Raw genomic sequence first — 23,865 nt, 5'->3', positions numbered from 1 at the left:
CTTCGTCTTTTAAGCCTCCAAATCTGACTCATAGCGAATTTCAGCTGCCTACATATGACTATAGAAGCATCACACCAGTCAGCCAGAGCATGATGATTAAACAATGACAATCTAAGCTTTCAACGCTGCAGCAACTTACATTCATCCCCAAGGGATTGCAATGTGTGTCAGATCAGATTTAGTGATGTACTTTGAAGTTACTGTGAGGACAAAATGACAGTTTAGAAAATTGTGATATTTCAAGCATCTGTGCATGTTTTGCCCATGGGCTTCAACCGTAACGGTCTCTTTTTTTTTTTCTACATTTTTTGCGTGAGTCTCGTTTTCTCACTTGCCTTACACCTTTTTGGAGTTGAGTCTTTTATTGTGAATGTCTTTTCTTTTCTCTTTTTTTCTTGTTGAAACGTCCCAGTCGCTCTGAGTTGCCAGACAGTGGTGCCATACTGCAACACATTTACATAAGTGAGAAGAAGGGTAATTCATGGGAATCACCTTCGATACACACACACTCACACTCGTGCACACAGAGTCCACCACACATACTAGCACGCAGGCTTCACACAAAAAGGAACACCGATTTTTCAGCTGAGTCATAATCTACGAAGCTCTAGTTTGCTTCAGGGCCAAACGTTTTCTTTCCTCTTTCTCTTTTTTTTTTTTCACGGCTCTTCATTCGTGTTTTAATTCCTGTCTGCTGCTCTTATTTCCCATGGAGTGTGTTCATTATCACAGAGCAAGATGAACACACTGCTCGGCTCCTTTCTTTGGAATTAGATCCAGTCGTAGTTAAGATGGGGGTGAACACGCTCGAGCACGTACAAACCCTCACATACACTTGCGAGGTCCATCTTAGCTCATTACATGAATCTGTGATAACCCTCATCAGCTCAGCGCCAAGTGAAAACTTAATGACGTGTGCCACTTTGTGTGGACAGAACCTGTCAAAGGCCCAGCGCAATTACTGCACTGAAAAAAGCTCCGTAGAGTAAAACATTAAGCATAAAGACGAGATGAGCAGGATCACATCTGTACTCAGAGCTGTGATATACGATGAAGAGAAGAATCCAATATTTAGTTTGTATCATGTAACATTTTGTTTCCTCTTGATGTGTCATTTATATATATACACATATATATACACACATATATATATATATATATATATATATATATATACATATATATATATATATATATATATATATATATATATATATATACATATATATATTTATAAGAGCGTGAATGTAAACTGCAGCACTTAAGGGCAGCACGTCTGGTTTTGACACGCGTTTTATAACCCCGCCTCCACAAAGCTCTCTTATCTGAAGTGTCCGTCAAAATCAAACTATACATTAGTCCTACTGCCTGCTTCAGATCTCTGCAGCATTGTGAATTTAAAAAAAAAGCAAAACAATGATCTTCTTTGTGACATCCTTTGTTTCCTCAAAATCACAACACTCAGGCCCGACCGAGGTGAGGTCGGATGCCGATAACGACATTTTGACCGATATCTTTTTTTGAGTTCGATGCGTAGAGATAGATGCATATTTATCGTGTTGATCCTTCAGATGCAGTTCTCAAACACTTGTGGAAAAAATATATAATGAGGACAAAATGGCCACTCAACTAGAAAGTGACTCTGGAGAGTGATGCTACTTGTTGTAATCTAGGTAGCGCCCTCTGCTGGTGCAATGCATATTTGTTAATTATATTTAACTTGTAAATAAATCTCGTACTATCTGCACATATCTGTGATGAAATTAGCTGATGTGGATAGTCACTGCATTCAATGATATTATATTATCGGCAGGCTGATTAATCGGTCCAGCTCTTCACTATACTCGTTCTCTGTTTAGCTCCCTGCACTCATTCGTGGCCGTTTGTGTCGTAGTTTTGGTTCAGCCCTCAGACAAAGCCTCAGCTGTGGCCTCCAGTCGCTGCATCCTCAACCTCAGTATTTTCAGCTTGATGCCCTGTGGCAGCAGAAGGAAGCCGCGAGAGCAGCTTAGCCACTGTGTTTATTCAGGATCCATTAGCGGCAGCATTTTTATGCTCTCAATAATTCAGCTGGTTGCTCCCTCCTGGGCCGCGCTGCCTGGCGGGGAGTCGGCTCACTGGAGCTCTGCAGTGGGAGAGGGGCGAGCAAGGGGAGGGGGGAGAGAAAGTGAGGGGCTAGGAGAGTCAAATAAAAATTTGGGGAGAAGAAGAAAAGCAGATCAAGTAGAAAATAAGAAGATGAAGAGATAAATGTGGCACCTTACTCTTGACTAAACAGACCAAATATAATGCTGATAATTAGGTAGAGCCTTTTTTTTTCAACTCCTAATCCCTTTTAAATTATCTGAATATGAATATCCTGATCCTGATTAAGGTAGCCTTAGCTTCTCCAGTCATGCCCAGATAACGTAACAGAGGATTTGTTTTAATAAAGATTTTATATCTTAGACTAATGAGCATTTTCTTCCTGTGGGAGCTGCTTCTGTAATGTGCTTGTAACCCAACTGTTTTCATCACAAGCTGAGGTTTTGTATTTTTGTTATAGGAGCTGTGTGTGTGGTAGAGACAGACTTAGTAAATATGTACATGAATCCTGCATGTGCTCCAGTGATAGATGTGTGGTGTGTCTCTGTCTGGTGCAGTAAACCCTCATCTTACATCTTACTCCACAGCCAGCTGCACCCTCGTGTTGTACCCGGGGTGGAAGCAGGACAGCGAGCTCTGTTCCTTCATCTTTTAGAGTGTCAGTGGGACTGAATGTCCAGCTACAATTTGTGCGACCATCACACACACAAGACTTCAGACTATTAAAACAATACAAGCACAATACATTCCAACCGCTCTGACTCACTAGAGCTTACACGTTTAGTGTGAGAGAGCGTGATTTCCTTCTGTGACGTAATCTTGAAATAAATAGTATCTTTACTGAGAACAGCCCCTTTGTGTTGTAAAACAACTAATATGAAGGGCTAACTTATTGAGCCTGCAGGTTGTCCTTTAAGCCTTTTCTTTGTGGCTCTTTGAGTATTTGTAGGAAACTAAACTTTATTTTAAATGTTATCTCATTTCACGTTTCTATATCATGTCTTTACATTCAGCCCTCTCTCGTCCTTCTTTGCCCCTGCGGCTCCATGCAGCTCCCTGCTGCACCTGTTTAGCCTGCTGGCATTAAGCCTTGACCCCAGCAGGGTACGTCCTTTAGAAGCAAAGCAGAGGAGACTGTCATGGCGTTCATAGAGGCAGGGTGAAAACAGGGTCAGGAGTGTTAAGTGAAACGTTGCGAGGACAAAATTGTGGCACCACATAGTTTGAAATCCTGTCAGGGAGGGTGCAAACTCTGAGTGAAGGTCGGTCAAGGAAGGGTGCAAGGATTAAAGCTTTGTAAATGTGGGCCCTATTATGTCCTTGAGCGGTGGATAAATAGCTTTCAGCTTTAGGTTCAGGGAAAATGACTGACTGGATCATTAAAGTTACATGTACACAGCCAGTTTGACCTGCAACTGTCCTCTTGAATTTTTAAGATAACCTGACAAAAGGGGATGCTCACAAGAGAAAGACGGTCTTTTATTTTTGTAACCTTTTGCATGTGGTGTCATCCATGTGGAGAGTGAATCCTTGAAGTTTCCTGAGCTGGAGCCGGCAGGAAAACAGGTGCTGCACAGACAGACGACGGACGTCAGGCAACATAAGCGCTGCGCAGTCTTTCCCCTCTGATCCTATTCTTAGATGTTGTTTCTACATGCAGGGGCCGCGCTATTTATTCATGCCACATATTTTTCCACGGCATTTGGTGTCGGCAAGCTCGGTCATTCCGATCAAAGGCCTTCCCAGTATTCCCCTCTCCTTTCTCACCCTCCTCACAATGCCTCCCCCCTCCACTGGTCCTCATGTTTGTCATGCTGTCACTTTCTCTCGGGGGGGGGGGGGGGGGCACAGTGACCTTGTTCACAGGCAGTCATGCTGGTGAGGGGCATGTGTGTGGGTGACAGTGTGTATGTGCACTTTTTCCTCTTTGAACACAATCCAAACCAAATCAGAATATGCCTAAGTGTCGGCATGCACGCGCCAAACAAGTGTGATCAATCTGTCAATATCGCAGCTTTTATGTCCACCATGTGCTTTCAAGCAGCGCCCTGCATGCAGCAGCTGGGCCTGTGTCCTCCTTCTTTTTTTTTTTTTTTTTTTTTTTTTTTTTTTTTAAAGTGCTGAGTCACCTTCCAGTCCCCATGTCCCCTAATAGGCCATGAGCAAACAGCCATGGTGGAATAATGGCCTGACTGCTGAAACTAGGCCCTCCCCCCTGTGTGGAAAAGGGGAAAACGAGAGTGGAATATTGAACCTTTGCATGTGTGTGTGTGTGTGTGTGTGTGTGTTAGAAAGAGCAGTGCCATGGCAACAGGTCTCTCTGGTGTAGAAGGGAGGTGGGTGGCACTCAGCTCAAGCTTTGTGTGTGTGTGCGTGTGTGCGTGCACATGCCTGTCGATTCTTTTGAGATTGTGTCAGGTGGAACCCCTGCAGAGCACTGCAACGCCTTGTTTGCAATCAAGGCACAATCACAGTGGATCACTACTTCCAAATGAGCACTGATCTGAAGTTGAGGTGGTGAGTGTGGGCGGGGTAAAATGGCACGTTGCTCATGAACAAGCTGTTCAAACCTGCACCAACAGCAGGAGCACAGACATCCGAGATGAAGTGGACTATTTGACACACTGATGTCCTTTTGATTAACAAAACACAAATCCAAAATCAGTCTTTGACATTTCTGTTTCATCAGCATCAAATGAGATGTTACCACCATAACTTCATAACCCTTTTTTTCTTTTTTGTGGTGTCACACATCAGAGAGTCTGAGGTTGTCTTTTTCCGACAACCTCGAGCTCCTCACCTCCGGGAGGAGTAGTCGGCTTTCAAACCGCTGGCTTTCGTGGTTGTACAGTGACATGTGATACAACCTCGAAAGCCTTTCACAGCGCTTTCAGTGTCAGCTTGTTGTGTTTCACTGTCAGCAGGTCGACCAGAAAGAGGGAGGAAAGTAGCTATGCTAAATTGAATTGCATGTTTCAAAAGCTCTGCAAATATGAGGCTACTTTTATCGTTGTCCTTACATTTCCCTCGTTACCTTTTCACAAAGAGTCGAGTGTTACTCGCCACCTCACAAAGGCACCTGAGAAATGTACAACTACAAAATATCCAAACCTCAGCCCTTCACAATCCAAAGCATAAAACAGCTTCCTGTTTGATTGTGTTGAAACGATATCAAGCGGTGATTATGGTTTTGAATAGAACCCATTTTGCTTTTCAGGTACTGCTAGTGCTACAATTTAGCGCCTGCTGAGTGCTTTGGCGCTGCTTTTTGAGGAGGGAAAACGGCTCCCTCAGAGAACCATTGTTACCCAAACTATAGTGTCCAGGCAGTCGAGGGTTGGAGACACACACACACACACACACACACACACACACACACACACACACACACACACACACACACACACACACACACACACACACACACACACTCCTTAAGCACACCCTGTGGAACTTAATCCATGTATCATGATTCCATTCCTACCAGCTAAAACTCCTCATCCATCTCTCTCTGATCCTTCCACCCATCCATCTTTCACTGATATTAATTGCTGCAGGGCTAGCTGTCGTCTTTGTCTCTGTGAAGCGAGGGATCTATTAAAGAAAGGTGTCCTTTCAAAGTTAAAGCTAAATAGCTGACTGAAGGGCCGCTCCTGTCATCTCGCTTCTCTTCACAGGGCCTCCGTCGTCCTCTGTGTATGCCTTTCTCTCGCCTCGGCTTCCTCTGATACGCCGTGTTGCTGCACTGGTGCTTAAAACACACCCACTCTGTCACATTCACTCACCGTCTCTCCCCTCTTCTTTCTTTTCTTCTGTCCAGGAGGAGCAGAACAGAGGGAAGCCAAACTGGGAACACCTAAACGAAGACCTTCACGTCCTGATCACAGTGGAGGACTCACAGGCCAGAGCGGAGCTCAAGATGAGGAGAGCAGTGGAGGAGGTCAAGAAGCTCCTCGTACCCGCTGTGAGTACATACGACACACCCATCACACACGCACAGTGGGGGCCGCCCGTGGCTTGACCGGCTGTTTAATGCTCGCCACAGTGATTTGAGATCCAAAGGAAGTTGATGCAAAGGAGGCGGTTTATTTAGCTCTGATTTAATTGTGCTGAGAGATGCTCAACAATCTCAGTCCACACAACAGGATGATGGGGCTACATATGGCACATCACCTCTATCCCACTGCTAGCATCCTGTTTACTTCCATATATATAGACCAGGGGAACAGGTTGGCTGGGCCTCCAGCAGAGTGGAAAAAAACATAGCTAGCAGTGCAACACCTCCTGCGACTGCCACATTTCATCTCCGCCTGAACTTCCTCACATACTGAGCCGCTGGTGATGTCTGCTGGTAGTCTGGCAAACAATTTGCAGTTTTTTTCCCGCTGTTTACTGAGGTGACCAGGTGGACACGGCAGCTGAAGGCCATGGTTTACCATCAGGTGGCAACGCACAGGGCTTGGTGTTTTGGGAAATGGGGCCAGCTTAATGCAAGAGATTCAGTATAGCTTGACAGTAATGGTGTTAATCTGCTTTACTCAATGCACTTCATCCCATTAATCCAGAATTATGCTCAGTGTTGTTTTAATTTGGGGGAAAATTGATGCATTGAGGCCGATGTTAGTCCTCCATGATGTTGATCCCATAGCTGTAATATAAGTATTCAGTCAAGCTGTTATGTTTTTTAGATACATGGAGCAATCACCTGATTTAGACCCTTTGAATTTTAAAAGTAAAGGGGAGAAAGACTTCAGAATAAAAGAATGGAACGACATCTATATTTACTAAGGTTGTAAACATGTTTAATTGTTTGCAGAAAGGATCTTCAGTCTCATTTAGTCTCAAGCTGCATCAAGAGAGAGAACTTTCTAAATTGTACAAATATGATACTTAACATCGCAGTGTCGAGAGAAAATCAAAAAGTCAGAGTATTTGTGTTGTGTTGACATTTTGCTTCCTGGCAATGTTGTTAATCCAGAACAACAACAAGCAATTCTAAGTGTTCAGGACTTAATGAAACGGGTGTCAATAGTGTACTAGTGTTACTAGTATCATGTCAAAGTCTGAATGTATTTTTCTGTTCACCTCTCTCTTCATAAGATCTGACACTAGAGGTGCCATCATGTCAGGGTCTAGAACGATCCGTCTGAGCCTCACAACGTGGAAGCACTTTAATTCACGTCCTTCTGGAGACAAAGGCGTCTCTCCTTTTTACGGCCTGTTGTCACTTCTTCAGGGCCCTTGTTTTGTTTCTGAGTGTTTCAGATCTCCAGCAGCCTGAATGTACACGCAGTGGATGTTGACACACTTAAACATGCGCGCACACACTCACCAAAGGGAGCCTCTCTGGTGCAGAATGAGTCACCGTTAATACACACGTGCAGACACACAACAATACCCCCTTTTGGCATCAATGACAGCTCTCGGCATCCAGCTCTCATCTGAATGGAGTGCCACAAAAATAACTCCGGCACATTTTGAGAAATCTCGACGCAGCCTGACGAGAGCTTTGAAGATGATCGGGTTGTTCACTACCTGAACCATTTAGGAGGTTAAGGAGACGCTCCTTTGTTACACAAACAGAAGAAAGCACTTCAGAGACACTAATGAAATCCGGCTCATAAAAAGTTTATCTCTCCCCTTAATTCAAGTAAGAGTTTTATAGAGCTAATTAATGACCCACTGCAGCACACCAGAGGCCATTTTTCCTTCAAGCAAGGCATCTGTGTTCATTTAGACGTAATGAAAAGATCCCTCCATTAGATAGAAGTTTTGTGCTTGTCTCTATGTGGAGGAGAAATGTCACTGTGTTGTTTTTCAGGAAATACAATATTCTTACACATTCATCTCCTCAGTCTGTTTTCCATTAAGAGCCCAACTCTTAATGCACTTTAACTGGACGGCCTGACACTGGCCTGGAGGATGGCTCGTTTAAATGTCAATAGAACAATGATGTCGGTTTTTTTTGATGGAATAAGTTGCAAAAAAAAACAAAAAAAAAACCTCCTCCTGAATGTTGGCCTGCTGCATTATCCACCTGTGAGCTCTTAAGGGCACTATATTTTCATTGAGTGCTGGTGCATGCACACGTGTCGTTAGTGGGCGGGTAGAAGGGCAGGCCGGCAGTAAATGTCCTTTATCATGCTAAACTTGATTGGATTAGAGTGCCTATACGCCGGGTATGCGATGTTCTGATGAAGGGCATCTTTTCCACACTGGCAGCGTAAAATCTCTTTTATTAAATCGCACGGGAAACCAAACGAGGGTCACGCTTTTTAATTCTCTTTCAAGGAACAGGCTGTACCCCGTCATTGACCGGGCTCAGGACTGATATTATGAAAGGGAGGTTAGAGTGTTGTTTTAGTCTGCAAACCTGCTGTTAAATGAAAGACGAAGGCTCGATAATCACAGTTTTCATCACTGCCTCACTGTGGGTTAGGAGCTGGAACGTGGCGTCATGGAAACGCCTTTACTTAACCAGTTATGGTGAGCACACAGTGACCCAACAGACTGCCTCATAGCGTTTATGTAGGTGAGGAGAAGATTTGAAGTTGATGCAGAATATTATAAAGATTTTCTAGAAACACTTGCTTACGTAACTGCACTCGAGCACTGGACGTCTAAATCTGTCAAACGTTTATGATGTGTAACATTTCGTCAATATTCACAACCTACCCGAAGATTGATGGACTGTTGGAAGACAGATCTGTTGGATGGCTCTCAAGGTTCACATTTGTTCCTCTTCGCCCTCCGTAGCGCTCTTTTGCTCCGTGTTTCTCTGAACTCCTCAACTCTCCATGAACTGGGAGCAGGGGAAACATCGGCGAGATGAGAGAGACAGAGGGGGGAGATGGGTGGGAGAGCTTGATTGAGCCACTCTTTCAAGTGTGGATTTACTCCACTGATCCCGGCCTGGTACACACTTACACTAGCACACACGCGTGGATACGGATGCTGGCAAAAACGCCTTCACATGCATCCATGTACATACACACACACACATACACACTGACTACAAGGCTCATCCCTTCTGAGGTCTGGGTTAAGGCCCTCAAACGAAGCCAGCAGCGCAGCCCCTCTGCACTTCAGCTAACCTCCACTCAGATACTCACAGAGCTGTAACCAGACCGGCCCATTCCACTTCACCGTACTGTCCCTGAAAGAGCTGGGAAATACAAAACACTGGACTCTGCAGGCAGGTTTAATTCTCTCATTAGAACCACTTACTGGATAAGAGAGAAGAACAGACAGATTTCTGTCTACCTTTCTTGCCTTTGTGTCAGTTAATCAAATTAACTTGATTAAAGCTTGGGTGTGATATTAACCATAAAAGCCCTTTTGGTATATGTGTTGAAATACTCTTTACATCCTGACAGAGACTAAACAAAGACATTGAGAAAATAAAAAGTCCAGTATTTGTGGCTCCCTCAGACCTGTACAAGTCTGCACAGTCGCTCCATTTGCACCCTAACGCTCCATGAACTCGACTGAACTGAAGCAGTTGGGCTTCATGTGTTTGGGGACGGGAGAAGCTTTGACTTTGTTGTCCGGCGGGATACTTTTTAAGAGAGTTATCTTTTTTTTTTTTTTTAGCTTGTAGCTCCAAAGTTGCCCACCCAGCTTCCACATGTGCTGAGTCTTGGCTAAACACTGTTGGCTGCTCTGACCTTTGCATTCTTTTTAGTTATAATTAATGCTAATCTACATAATGAAGCGTGCGATTCTGTCACATGAACTGCACGTTTTGTGTGTGTGTGTGTGTGTGTGTGTGTGGGTCCCCTCCCGTATTGGGACAGTCCTTTGCAGGATTTAAAGTAACACCGTGCTCTCTGAGGTTGCCTCCTACGATGGCTTTCAACAATGCTACATTAGCCGCTCTACATTTCCCTCATTGTGCTGACTGCAGGCACTCGCCTTAAGGTACCTACAGTACATTAAAAGAGGTAAGAGGCTGGCCTCGAATCTTTTAACACACACACACACACACACACACACACACACACACACACACACACACACACACACACACACACTGAAAAGCAACCAGCTGCAGAAAAGGTTGGGTAAGAATGCAGCACACGGAGAAAGAGCTAGCTGGCACAGTTGCACTTTGGCCCGGGAGAACCGAGTGTCTCCTTGAATGAAACTGTTATGTCGAGAACAAAGTGAGGATGCTAGCAGCAGAACAGCGGCCTCGAGCACTTCTCTCCATTTGCACACTTTGAGAACCTGGTCCTTCCTCCATGCTCCCTCTTGGGCTCCATCTCTCCCCCCCCCCCCCCCACCCCCTTCATCCTTTCATGCCCATTTCATAACGATCTATTTTTAGTATCTCTTTCACTTGTGTAGTTTTAGTTCTCGTTATGGAAAGTAGGAGGTGGTTTAATTGCTCCACTTTTTCATTTTGATAAACTAGCTTGGCAGCTTATTTAAAGTGAGCACTCTCCATCAGTCTCTGTGTTTGGCACAGCGGTCTCATTGTAGTTCTCCCGGGCAAAGACTAAGTTTATCTTTTGGGCAAACCTGCACGCCAACCTTTTTGTTCCCTTTCCCGTCTTTTGCTCTCTTTGGCCTTCTGTTTCTCCTCATCGCTCTCCTTCTGCTACAGACCTCCTTTTTTGAGGAAGAACATACAGTAAATTGTGTTTTGTAAAATCCAGACAGATGGACCTTAATGGACGCCAAGTCAGGCGATCGGCGGGGTGTTGTGTCTGTACTCGCCAGTATGCATCCGGCTTTGGCAGAGAGCTACAATGGCAGCGCCATCAGAGCCACTCAGACAGGAAAAGCACACTGAGACGATGATGCAGAACAAGCAGAGCTACGTTTAAACAGTGCAAGTCTTTCTTCGAGGAAGCAGTGTACTGACTATGCAATCGTTAAACACCTTTTTGTATTTCCTTCTCTCTTTCTAGCTCTCTCTCTCTCTCTCTCTCTCTCTCTCTCTCTCTCCCCCCGTCACTAGTGTCTGACAAATGAGTACAAAACACCATCTGGCTGCAGCCATCCATGTGTGCCTCTCCAATTAATGATGTTTATTCTCTGTTAGTTTTACCTATCACTACCATTCTCCCCTTATTTACTCTTAATCTTCCCCCAACATCGTATGTCATGGATGATATCCAGCCCTACCCTGAGATCAGAAGCTCATATTTCTCATTAAGCCTCATTGATCAGCTCGGATGGTGACTTTTCACCATTACTAATGCAGATTACTTTCATAATATTGATGAATATATCCTTCTTGTATATTTATTCCTAAACCTTATCTACCTTTTACCATCTGTGAGGAAGAGCACAGAGTTTCTGAGCCTGCTACACCAGTCATGTTTTTTCTTTGCAATCATAATACATGGGAGGTGATGCATATATATATTTATTTATTTTTTTACGAGCTTGTGTTTATATCGTCTCTGGATGTCTGGTTTATTGCTTCTGAGCTAGTTGCACAAAGGGATCAAGGCTTTAACAAGGTTCTTGTCCACCATGTTGTCCGTCCGTGTGCACGTTCACCTAACAAATGACTATAGTGGCCGTTATCTCACTCTGGCAGCACGCTGAAGTAGGCTTGGAGGAGTTTGGAGCAGGCAGTTGGTAGATACTTTTAGACAACCTGGCAGCCTCTTTGTCCCAGTAGGCTGTTATTACCTTCATCAAGCTAATGAAGGAGCTGGATTGGATCATATTAACCTCCTGATCTCCACCTCCCAGGACACCGCAGTTACAACAGGCTGGACTCAACTGTTCACTGCTCTCATTATATATACAGTGTGTGTGTGTGTGTGAGGATGTTGAGCCCGTCCCACCCCACACATACACACTGCATCTCCCACATGAATGTTAATCATCTTTTTAATTGGCTTCCTTGACTTGATGACCTCTACTTGAGACTGCATCACTGTGCCCCTCCCTCAATGCTGTTATGCTGTTTTCTTACTTTGCCATATTGTGTGTGTGTGTGTGTGTGTGTGGCCTTCTTGGTGTTGACTCACTCTCGTCAGGAAGTGGAGTGACCTCTGACTCTCAACCATCCTCTTGTCCACCGCTTTCATCATCGTCCTTCGCTCTCGTTCATGCGGCCTTTTGCTCCCCGCGCCCGGCTAATCCGTCTGAGACGGGCGCTTCACAGACACCTTTGGAAACCCTTTAACCAGGAGAGCAAACACTTAAACCGTGTGATATACAAATCACCTGCGAGTAATGATCTGGAGGTGATAAGTGGGTAATTAGAATTGACCACTTAAACCGTTTTACCACAGCAAACAGACATGACTATTCCGACACTTGTGCCAATAATGATTACCACTGAATGTCACATGATTGCTTAGCATGTGTGAAGTGTCCGTGATTGGCTGTTCCACGAGGCAGTATTTACTGATGCGTGCAACACCACCTTTATGCATCCCCTGGTTTTTCACTGACCTTCTTAGGGACATAAATAATTGGCAGTGTTGGGTCCAGGAGCGACCCTTTAACTGCACTCCAGACACCGACGCAGTGATGAAAGGCTCGAGTCCTCTGACTGATTACTGGCATTGACTTTAAACAGCTGAAGGCAGACTCAGAGTAGACAACGACGGCCTTCCCAGTCCAGCCCGAGTTTCAGATAAAAACACGCGCAGGCGGTCACATCACACAGATGACCCACACTGGGAAAGAAAGGATTATTGGCAGCAGAAGCGGGGAGCTATTTTTTACCTGGGCCCTCCCTCTGTACCTCTGAGACAGGAAGAGAGGACAAAGGAGGCTATTTTTGTATTAAGCAGGTCAGGAAGGGAAACCTCCATCCTACTCTTTGTCTAGTCATGCTAGAAACGATTCTCGTTTGGAATCCCCCCACCAAAAATGTTTTCCCTCCACCTTGAAAAAAAACCCTCTTTGTGGTTGTTTTTCAGTTGTCATATGTCATGTTATGGGGCCGTACAGTATTTAAAACATCACTCCATTTAGCTTTAAGACATCATTGGTTTGATCGCCCTCTACCTGTCTCTCTCTCCCCCTTCACCGTGTCTTTTCTGTATCTTTTTGTTTTTAACCTCTCTCTCTCTCTCTCTCTGTCTGTCTGTCTCTCTCTCTCTCTCTCTCTCTCTCTCTCTCTCTCTCTCTCTCTCTCTCTCTCTCTCTCTCTCTCTCTCTCTTTTGCTGCTGCTGCTGCTTTAAATCTGTTTTTATGAATTATTTAGGGAGAAAATGTCTGAAAAACAATTGTAGTAATGTATGTGGACAAAATATCAATATTCCCATGTCACACATGTTCCTCCTAAGATTTCTGTTGCTGTTCTACATGCAGTACCTATTGAGCTGCTTTCAGTGTGTGCCAAGTCCCTGCTGTCAGCTTAAACCCAACAGGAAGGACTTGTTCTGGTCTGGGCCCAAGGGTTCCTCCCCTGCCATTGCTGCCATCACAGTCTCCATCTGCCCAACCCTCCTCATCTCCAGCTCGCTGGCTCTCCTGAGGGCTGGACAGGTGGTTCTGGCCCTGAAGACACACTGTCCCCTGCAGGGAACAACCTGCCTGAGCCTGGCCACCTTCCCTCTTCCTGTCCTCCTCCTGTTTTTCATTTCCTGATCCTACATCTGAAAAGCATTCATCCTGCAGGGACTCAGCCCTTCTACCTCGTATATGAGGCTGAAAGCACGTATAGAAAACATTCCAATGCAGACTGCCACTATCAAGATCCACCATGTCTTTGAAATGAATGTTAATTATAATCCGATAAATTCCTACAAACTGCCGGCGCTTTGTTGTCCTCAGTGATTTTTAGTTTTTATTAGAATGGATAGAACTATACTCACGTGTGCATCTCCCCCGTGGGGCAGATCTATATTAAGCTCATTAGCTTTGAGGCTTGTGTTTCAGAAATATGATATGGTGCACACATTGTGACATACGAACAAGAAAACCGATTATGTGACTTTGAACTCCACTCTGCTGGCTGTTCCCATTTCCATCACGGGTCTGGTCACAGAGCTCGCTGCAGGAAGTGGTGGAGACTCAAAAGCAGGGGAAACAGTCAGAAGTTTTGACATTTGACCGTTTGTTTTATCGGCCTGTCATTCACAGAATCCCTGGTGTGAGAGACGCATCGTTACATGCATATTTGTAATTTTCAACAGCCATGTACAAATTGAAGCTGTAATCATGCAAACAGTAAACCATAGATACACAAATGTGTTTACCTTACAGTAAAACTGAGTCCAACAAGCTGAAGAAGGCCAAAATGTCTTCCTGAAACATCTCTCTGTCGCTAATCCCTCTTTCATTCCTTCCCTCCGAGGACAAGCAGTCCTGTTCCTTCCCCCGTCTCATTCATCTAGATTTTAACATTAGCTGAGATCCCCCGTGAAGGGGCATGCCATGTACACACGCCCTCTGCACCACTCACTAAATTGCATTACACACTTGTACTGCCCATTTAATTTCAGTTCACACATGCACTCAGGTCCCAAAGCACCCGGGCCCCCCTCACATCAGAGAAGAATGACCTCCTTCCTAATCCACCTGGCTGCACTAGGCCCTCCCTCGGGCTCTTTTCTAAGTGTCCCACTACAGAGCCCAGAAAGAGGGGGCGGTAACGAGGTGGGCTGAGAGGCCCGGGCACTTTTAATCTGCCCTGGTACCTCCTGTAGGAAAGGAACAGGGACCCTGCACGCCCAAGCCAATCTCTCTCTGCCTCTCTTTGAAGGTCTCCTTAATCCCCCAACAGAGAGGCCAGCAAATGCAGATGTGTGTGTTTGTGTGGATGTTTTCATTGGTGCAGATGCTCGGGGGTCCGTTTGTAGGACCCTGCATTTCCAAAGGTCCAATGGTGATTGAGACTCAAGCACATTGTCTTTCTGCCTCCCTCATTCACTCCACCATACACACCGTCCAATTGCAGTGGTTACTAAACTTCCTCAGGGGTCTAAGGAGGGCCAAGTTCCTAACATCTGCAAAGTGAACACACACACACAGCTTTCATCTCTGCCTCCCCAGTGACCATGTGTCCTCGTGTTTAGGAAGGGAAAATAGGATTGTGTGAAGCTGAGCGTTTAGAGAGCCCAAAGGCCGCCCATCAAATTCAGCTCCTTCAGTCTGATGACTCGCTTTGCCAGCCGTCGCTCAACTCATTTCAGACTCCATTCTCGCAGTCCCACCAGCTGACCCTGCACTGATAGCTTTCTTTGTCTCCCTCAATGTGTATCGAGTGTTGAATTTATCTCACTCGGGTTCACTTGCTTTGTTTATCAGGCAGCTTCTCTTCTCCCTCAAAACTATTGTTGTCTGTTAGCCGTGATGTTTGCAACACTTGACTTGCTGTGTACCGCACTGACTGGTTTTCCCAGGGTGGAACTTGGGTTGAGTTAAGTGGGGCGCTGAAAATGAAAGTACAAACATGATTTGTTTCTCATCTGAAAGATTTGTTGAAATCCCAATGTTTTTTTTTTCTTGCTTGAGAAGGCACGCATCAGTGTAATACTGGGAAAACACACCATCATTTTTGGAAATGCATTGTGTGGGCTTAAAGCAGACCTGGTTTTATCTCTGTAAGCTACTCAGTGATCCAAATCATGAAAAGAATCTCTGTCAAAGTTGTCATTGGGTGACATGGTGACATATTTTTTGTTGGAGAGGAAACTCAGTTTGCATCGTTTATGAATCGAGCTCTGATCTGTCCTTCCTGTTAAACATATGTTTTAGGGGTGTTCTAAGACCTGTTAACCAAACTAACTGAAGAGGCCACATGAACGCGTCTAAACATAAAACTTGTCTTCCTTGGACGCCTGCAAACGTGCAGGTTAGATGCATCCAAATGTTCTCGTCTCTCAGGAGGTTCTTAGATCCGTGTTTCATGAGAAGGTTCCAGCGATCAGCTCTGAGTCAGGATCTCTGAATGATGCAAATCCCCCAGCAGTATTTAAAGCTCCCAAATCATCCCCGGCCAAATCCCTTCAAGATATTCCCTGCTCGATTGGATGGCATTAAAGGATCGCAGGGACAGAACAATACAGCGACTGTCAGCCGGGTGGAATGAGGGATAAAGAGAAACGGGGTGGAGACGGAGAAACCGAATCGAGGTGCATGCGTGAGGTTGGAGGTTGAAAGTGAAGGTGGGAATATAGCCGGAGAAGGCGGAGGAAAGAGAGGGAGTTTAGTTGGTAGGCAGCGAGCAGATGATGATGAGAGAATGGACAGCTGTTTTTCTGGCGTACAACATGGTGGGACTAAATGATCCCTCCTGCTCTCAGCCTCGAACATCATCTGTTTGTCAAAGCTGCTGCAGGCCAGCCAGCTTTAATAACACATCTAAATCCTTTTTTCAAATCTGTATGTATTTTTCCAGGTTATTTATATGAACTTTAATCCACTCTTAATGCTGTTATGTTACGTTGAATACCAGCCCAGTTTGTAAGGATAAACAAAATCGCTCAGAATTTCCTCGCAGCTTTCCCCCTTGTGCGACTAAAAGGGACTTTAATGGGAGAGAAAAAATGTTGTTTTTTTTCTTTTCTGACATTTAAAGAAAGTGCAGCGAGCTGGTAGGAAAACATTCTCTTTCCCCTTCTCTTTATATCTCCTTTCTTTTGTTGTTGGCACTGTGTGTGTGCGCGTGTGTGTGTGTGTGTGTGTGTGTGTGTGTGTCAGCTGATGTTGATGGAACAAGCACAGAACACCGAGGCTGCCCACTTCCTTCTTCTTCAGGACAATAAAGAGCTCTTTAATCCCCGTAGATCCAGGAGCCAGGGCCAACACCACGGCTCAGTCTGTGTCAGCCACCCATATTTACTTAGCATGTTGGGGATAAGAGCCGGGAACAGAGGCAGGATTCTTCCTCGGAGGCCTCGGCGTGTTTGGAGCTCTGCTAAGACGCAGAAAGTGAAGAATTAACAGAAGAGTTAGTTCCTGACTTTTTCATGCGCCACTTTCAACTCAACCTCTGTAAGCTAAGTTGATTGACAGTAATGGGGGTGGAGCAGCAGTGATGTGTTTGTAATAATCTGACTGGAGTCAGGTTCACTTCTATGCTAATGAGCTAGTGTGTTCTGTGGTTTAGCATGACTAATGGCGCACATCGCTAACAGAGCTGTCTGGGAGCAAAGAAGGAGAGCCAAAGAGTAAAGGAGAAATAAAAAGGCTTTACACGAGTGTGCTGACGGTGGAGAGACAGTCAGGGAGGAGAGCTGCTGCCTTCACGGTGTTTCTGGGGGGAAAAGGAAAATACAGTTGAGGCTTGATTCCCTTGGCAGATATGTTCACAAGAAAAAGCAGAGGAAAGAAAATTGCCTTTGAAAATGCATGGGTGAATCAGAGGAAGGCCATGAAGCACTTACTCCAGCACACTCTTTGAAGGAGTTTTTTTGAAAAAGAAAAGGAAAGAGGGTTTGTGTTTGTGAAGCCTACTTCTACTTTGTAATTGATTGATACCATTGAAAAGCAAGACAGGTTTGATGTTTTGTATACATGGACAGTATTTCTTACTTTGGAAATCTGTTTTTTGCCTTGACAGAGTGTGTGTGTGTGTGTGTGTGTGTGTTTGTTGATGTGTTTGTAACTTTTGCGGAGCACTTATTTTGCTTTATGGTCTTGTCTATGAAAACATGGGAATCAGGTTTTGCTGAGAATGTGTTTACCCAATCCAGCTTCCAAGTTTGCTTTCGTTGCCTTGGATCGATTAAACTTCCTTGTCACTTTATTTATTTAGCGTGGAGATGTTTTCAAGCTTTGCTACAAGTGCTCATTCCTTTCCTCTCCTCTCCCCGTCCGCTTCTGGAGAGTGTGGAATTGTTGATAAGTCGCCTTGGCAGCGTGGCGAGAGTAATCATTTTCCTCCAGATGTTAGAGTTTGGGAAGGAAACCAAAAGGGAGGTAGGAGAAGGAGGGGAACGGGAGAGAAACCAGCTGCCGCCACTACCAGATCCACCCCTCTCCATGAAGTCATCTACTCCTCCCTCTCTCAGGCCCCCAGAACCAACACCTCCTCTAAACTCTGCTAAATTCCCCCCCCCCCCCTCTTCTCAGTTCTACACATTCTGCCTCTTTCTGTATCCCAGGAGGCAGCCGGGGCAGGCTGTGTTTACTGCTGAGGTAATTGGAGTAGTTTGGAGAGATCCTGACCCCGGCCCTGCTATGGCCTAAGATGTATATATGTGTGTGTGTGCGTGTGTGTGTGTGTGTGGGCATGTGTCTGTTTGTGATGACTGGCAGTGAGGCCAGAGAAGGAAAGCAGGCCGTAGCCGGTGTCAGCCCACTGGGGAACAGACAAATTGGTTTTCACTATGCTGTCTGTCTTTTCTTGTCTTATATTCTCCGTCTATCCCCGTTCGTCTTCCTTCACATCTCTCCACCAACTCAAAGACAATCATTCACGCTTTCTCTTGTTCTTTTCTCTGCAGCGCTCCCCCCCCCCCCCCCCCCCCCCCCCTCCTTTTGTTCCACCTCTCTTTCCATCCATCTCTCTCGCTGCTCATCATTTCGTCTCTCCCAGCAGAGTTGAGCTGCACAGACAGTAACTCCTTCCAGATAGGAGCAAAAAACTCCCCCTCAGTTGCAGCCAAAGACATGAGCGAATTCATCCAACCTAATCCAGGCGCCTGTTGTGTTTATCTCTGGGTGAGATAGATAGCAAAGGGCCTGGAGCCGGGGTGTCAGGGTGGAGTGTAAGAGTGCAGCGCTATAAACACTCTGAGACACACTTCATCTGTTGCTTACGCACTACAAACACGCCATATAGCATTAAGCATCAGCTCTATTGTCTGCAAAAAAAAAATTGGCATTAGCTACAGTTTGTATTCATCAACATACACAGAAGTTTTGATGGGGAGAGTGAGGCATGACAGTGATTTAGCATGCATCTCGTGACCTCATCGTAGGGCTGTCAGGTAGCGACAGTGGGACACGGCTCACCTACTTTAGCTCACCACCCTCCTCCCTCCCGTCCTCATCCTCCTCCGTCTTGCTCCTCCCTGATGGCTTTTCCCGCTCTGCTGATTTCACAAATAGGCCTCATTGATTGAATCTGATTCTTCTGGATAGAGCAGCTTTATTGAGTGGCTTTTCCGCTGACGGACAGAAGCGTGCCGAGGATGTGTGCGTTTGTTATGTTGTGCACGCGTGCTCACACTTACGAGACGATAAGGGAAAAACTTCCTTTACTCATCCCTCTCATTCTATAATCCAGCAGTTATTCCCTCTCCTGGGAATTCCCATGCATTACATGCAGGGTCCCAACATCTGAGTGAATGTTTGATTATGGGGGCTGCACACCGACTGAGGAGTCTGATAATGCTGTAACACCTTAAGCAAGGCAACATTAAAGTGTTAACCGCTCTCTCCGGCTCTGTGCATCAAACATTCATCTTGGCTGTGAATCTGTGGCAGGAAGCTGGCTCAACACGCAGAGGGCTGCTTCCACGCCACTCCAGAGGTGTCCCAAGCATAACGTTTTGGATTCTTCTGATCTCACAGCGCCCTGTCTGCAGCCATTTTTGGATCAGCCATCTTTCTCGTTGTGCAGCTCTGACACTGCCAGCCCTTCTAAAACGTCCACAGAGAGCTGTTGCCAAATTTTGGCAGCGGGGAATTTATATCTTGATGTGGAGAGAAAAAAAATTGGCTTGTTTGACTTGTAAAACAGAAATAATCTTCCGGGGTTTGGACGCTTTAGCTAACAAACTATGTTAGTGAGAAGATGGAGCTATATCACCCCCCCTCCACTGGGGGATACACACATTTCACACACAGCAGCACACACCTCATCCTTGCAGCAGCATCTGTGCTCTTCCCCTCTCACTGCCCTCTATTTTAGTCTCTCTCCTCTCAGCAGGCAGCGCGCCACCTATGCAGAGTTGGATGGATGGTGGCACCCCTCCTTGCCCCGCACACATTTAACCCCAACAACCCTGCAGATCCATCATCATACAGCACACACAAACACACACATACGCAGCCCTAACATCACTTCCCAGCATGCAGTTGTCCTGTTATGTAGCCTGCTGTGGAGCTAACCCTACATGTACTCTCTCTCTCTCTCATACATAAACACCAACTCACCTCTACATGTGCTCATTCTTCTGTCTGATTTGAAGACGTTAGTGGTGTGCTGGTGTCTTCACTAAAGATCTGTCTCTCTGGTTTGCACTCATTGCTCACCTGGCTCACCTGGAGGAGTGCTTTGTAGAGAAGTAAGGAGCTGTGGAAGTTATGGTCGGGAGACAGCAGGCCTGTGTGTTCGGGAAAGAGTGAGTGGTGTTTGTACAACTCTCCTTAGACAGCGACGAGGAATGTCTGATTTATTTCTGCCACTATGTGAAGCTTTGAAAGCGTAACACATTCAGCGCGATCCATCATTTGAATTTAGAGCTCAAGGTATTCATACATTTATGCTGTAAATGGCTAAGAAGCAGCCCATGCCAAGAAGGAGCCCAACTAAGAGATATTGATATTCACTCGATGTGATGGGCAGCTATTCCATTGCACGTTCATTCATGTGAACACGTGTTTACACACATCCCGCAGCATCTAATTAGCAGTGATTTTTGTCTCTCCGTTGAAGAGGGTTAACTTGCCTATATTAGCATTGTTAGCTGTTGACCTGGGCCATGCTCAATTAGCTTCAGCTAGGTTATTATTGTTGACTCTGAATGTCAAGTGGCCCTTAGCTCACCTCCAGAGCTGTGAGCGAGGGAGCCAAGGAGAAAGTGTTTTAAGGGCGTCGTCAGTGTCGACGAGATTTTAAGTTTGATGGAAATTAAATTTGAATGATTGAGGAATGCACTCGTTTACTCTCGTCATTTTCCATCATATTATTCTTTAAATCACATATGATGCTTCACTTGTGTTTGGCCTTATTGTTGTCTCTGCATGAAAGAGCATGTCGAAAAATAATCCGTCATTTTTTTGTGCCTGCAGCCTCCCCATTAGAAGAACAGAGACTGAGCACAGTGGAGGTAGCCAAGGAGAAAAAGCAGTAGAGAACATTTCCTTGCTCTGTTAATTGGCAGCTCTGTGGTACACTAAATATTGCACAGGCGCACACACACACACAAACACAGCTGAATACTGTGACTGCTCTGAAGCCACTGCCTTATATTTAGTCAAGGGAGACCAGCCTCTGTCACTTTTTTCTCTTGCTTAACCTCGCTCTTTCTCTTCCTCTCTCTGTGGCGGTGTTGAAGAGGAGTCTCAGGGGAGGGCTTAACTCTGAGCCCTCATTCTTTTTTTCCTTTCTCGCTCTGTCCCTTACCACGTCTTTCTTTCCTTATCGTCCTGTGAATAGAGCAGCAGACTGTTGTTATACTTAGTCCAGGAGACACCGTCTGTGCACGGAAAGAAAAGAGAAATGGAGAAGCTTCGGCATCTTCCCTCTTGCTTTTATAATCGGCATCGCAAAAGAGGCTGGTCTCGCCTTCTCTGCGTACTCGATGTGCAGATACGGAGTGGACGTGCACATGTGTGTTCAGATACAGAAATGAACTGGTGCCAGCGTTTGACCATTTTGTCCACAAAAAGGCCGACGAATCAATAGTCCATTTAAAGAGGATCAGAGGTCGGACAGCTTCACATGCATTTCTCTGCACCCTTCACTGTGGGGAGCAGTTCACACAACGCCCTGCTTGAATTATGATGTACAACCTGGAAAATCACAGGGGCTTTTTTGTTGTCATGGTTATTGAGTGTTCGGTAGCTTCGGGGGAAATGGGAGTTTGGGAGGGAGGAGGAGGGTGCTGGGGGGTGATGGGTGCGTGTGTGGGAGGAGGGGGGGTGCTATCTTAATTGCTTTCCGTGAATAATTTCAGTCCCCTAATTTGGCGATAATGACAGTGGCTGCGGCTTTTGTATTTATTTATCCAAACATTAATTGACAGGACTGACATTAGCCAAGGCGGTTATTGCGCATTTGATTGCGCACAAGGGAGCAAAGAAAATTACAGTAATTATCATTCTGATATGGATTATGAATATGCATTCCCACACTTAATGTCTCTGTCAGCATTTTAGGAGCAACAAGGCTCTCTGCCATGACAACAGCACTTAAGCTCATCACCAGCTCTGTTCCTGTCAACCCCATCCAACCGCTGCTTGTGGAGAACAGATGACATGTACTGTCCATAATGATTCAGCGGCCCCAGCGTAGCATTTTTACAACACCCAGGCATGTAGTTCAGGTGAAACAGTCGGCGTGTGGATTGTTTCAGCTCTGTAAAGGGGCCTCGGCTTGTTGCAGATTAGTGTGTGGTGTGTTATTGTGAATGAACATGAACCTTTCTGTTTTCCACAGGCGGAGGGAGAAGACAATTTGAAGAAGATGCAGCTGATGGAGTTAGCGATTCTCAATGGGACGTACAGAGACAACAACATCAAAACACGTAAGTGAGCTGCCAAGTACAAACACACACACACACGTCCAAATGTAACATCACGCCACGTCATCATTGACGGCCTTTCTCCTGTATTTCTCATCGACTAATGTTGTTTACCTTCATTAAACGGACGCAGAGTCGGATCTCCTCTGTACATACCATCATTGTGTTTCTGACCACGAGAAGATCTCTCTTTTCTGAATCTTTCCAAACAATTCATGTTTCCCTCCCCAGCCATGAGAAGGAGAACTTCCACTCTGTTCTAGTCTATATTTCTATCATTCATCCATCCCCCCCCCTCTATCATCCATCCTGCAGCACACACGTGATTTCTTTGTATCATTTGTCTCTTGGCCAACTTTCAGCACAACGCTATATTTCACCTGCGCAACTCTGCATGTTCGTCACACGCTCATACATTTCTAGTGTTTGGCCCTTCATCACCCAAATGCCTTTTTTTTAAATGCATGATCAGGCTCATCATTTGAATAAAATCAATCATATGAAGGCCCAAGCTCCTTATTTCAGTACTTGTGTATTTACTCTTTGAACCCACGGTTCTTTGCTTTATTATCAGAGCCCGACCGATTGATCGGCCAGCCAATACTATCTGCTGATATTAGTGACTATCGGCATATTTTATCGCAGATGTGCGCCGATAGTACTCGATTCATTCATCAGTCAAATTGAATTTCATTGTATGACACCAGCAGTTCCCTTTCTGGATGTCAACAGCAGAGGGTGCTATATGGATTATCACCCTGCAGACTTTCGAGCGGCTATGCATTCGCAGTTACCTTCCAGTTGAGTGAACATCTTTTTTTCATTATACATCTTTTGAAGTGTTTGATAAGTTCATCTGACAGATCAACACAATAATTGTGTTTATATATAAATATATATATATCCATCTATATCTACAGATCCAACATAGATGTATGACAGATATCGGCCAACATATCGGCATATCGGTCGGGCCCTATTTATTAGTATTGACGATATGATTTATACATGGCCGTAAACATGGGCTCAAATGTATGAAATCAACTATGAATAAATGAATCAGAGTAATTAACTTTCTCTGTATAACATCTGTTGAAATAGAAGCCGTGATGAACAGGCCCACCTGCTAACATTAGCTTTCTTAGAGCTTGATGCCTTTGGGGAAGCATGTGTGGCACCGTGCACAGCACATGCTTATGCAGAAACACTTGAAAAATGATTTTTATGTGTTTTAAAATGAGACATTCTTCCAACTGAAATGGAGTGCTGAACATGTGGGGGGGTCGACACATTCTTGCATTACTGCTGAAAAGTCCCATTGTGATTTGTGACGGGTGTTTTTGTGAATTATATCCTGTTCATGTAGTCGTCGCTCCATTTCTTTTGGCCTGTATGTTGTTTTTACCTCATCTCTGCCATTCCCAGTGGATGAATGTT

At 45.2% G+C, this 23,865-nt stretch overlaps 1 protein-coding gene across 9 annotated transcripts in view; it reads left to right on the top strand.

Annotated features, from left to right (window-relative positions):
* Window positions 1-23,865, top strand: part of qkia (QKI, KH domain containing, RNA binding a) — a 72,212-nt gene that overhangs the window by 37,407 nt on the left and 10,940 nt on the right. For 4 of the 9 annotated variants that reach the window (XM_079369403.1, XM_079369401.1, XM_079369407.1 and 1 more), the window contains exons 4-6: window positions 5,906-6,049; window positions 22,344-22,431; window positions 23,136-23,228. In XM_079369403.1, the coding sequence (XP_079225529.1) occupies window positions 5,906-6,049; window positions 22,344-22,431; window positions 23,136-23,228 (325 nt within the window). The remainder of the gene's footprint in view (window positions 1-5,905; window positions 6,050-22,343; window positions 22,432-23,135; window positions 23,229-23,865) is intronic. The other 5 variants (XM_079369406.1, XM_079369409.1, XM_079369408.1 and 2 more) reach the window with 2 other exon arrangements.

This window comes from Symphodus melops (assembly GCF_947650265.1).
Source record: "Symphodus melops genome assembly, chromosome: 19".
In the NCBI taxonomy this organism is placed as follows: domain Eukaryota; kingdom Metazoa; phylum Chordata; class Actinopteri; order Labriformes; family Labridae; genus Symphodus; species Symphodus melops.
The sequence above is the reverse complement of the archived record's forward strand: the minus strand, read 5'-3'. Positions and strand labels throughout refer to the sequence as shown.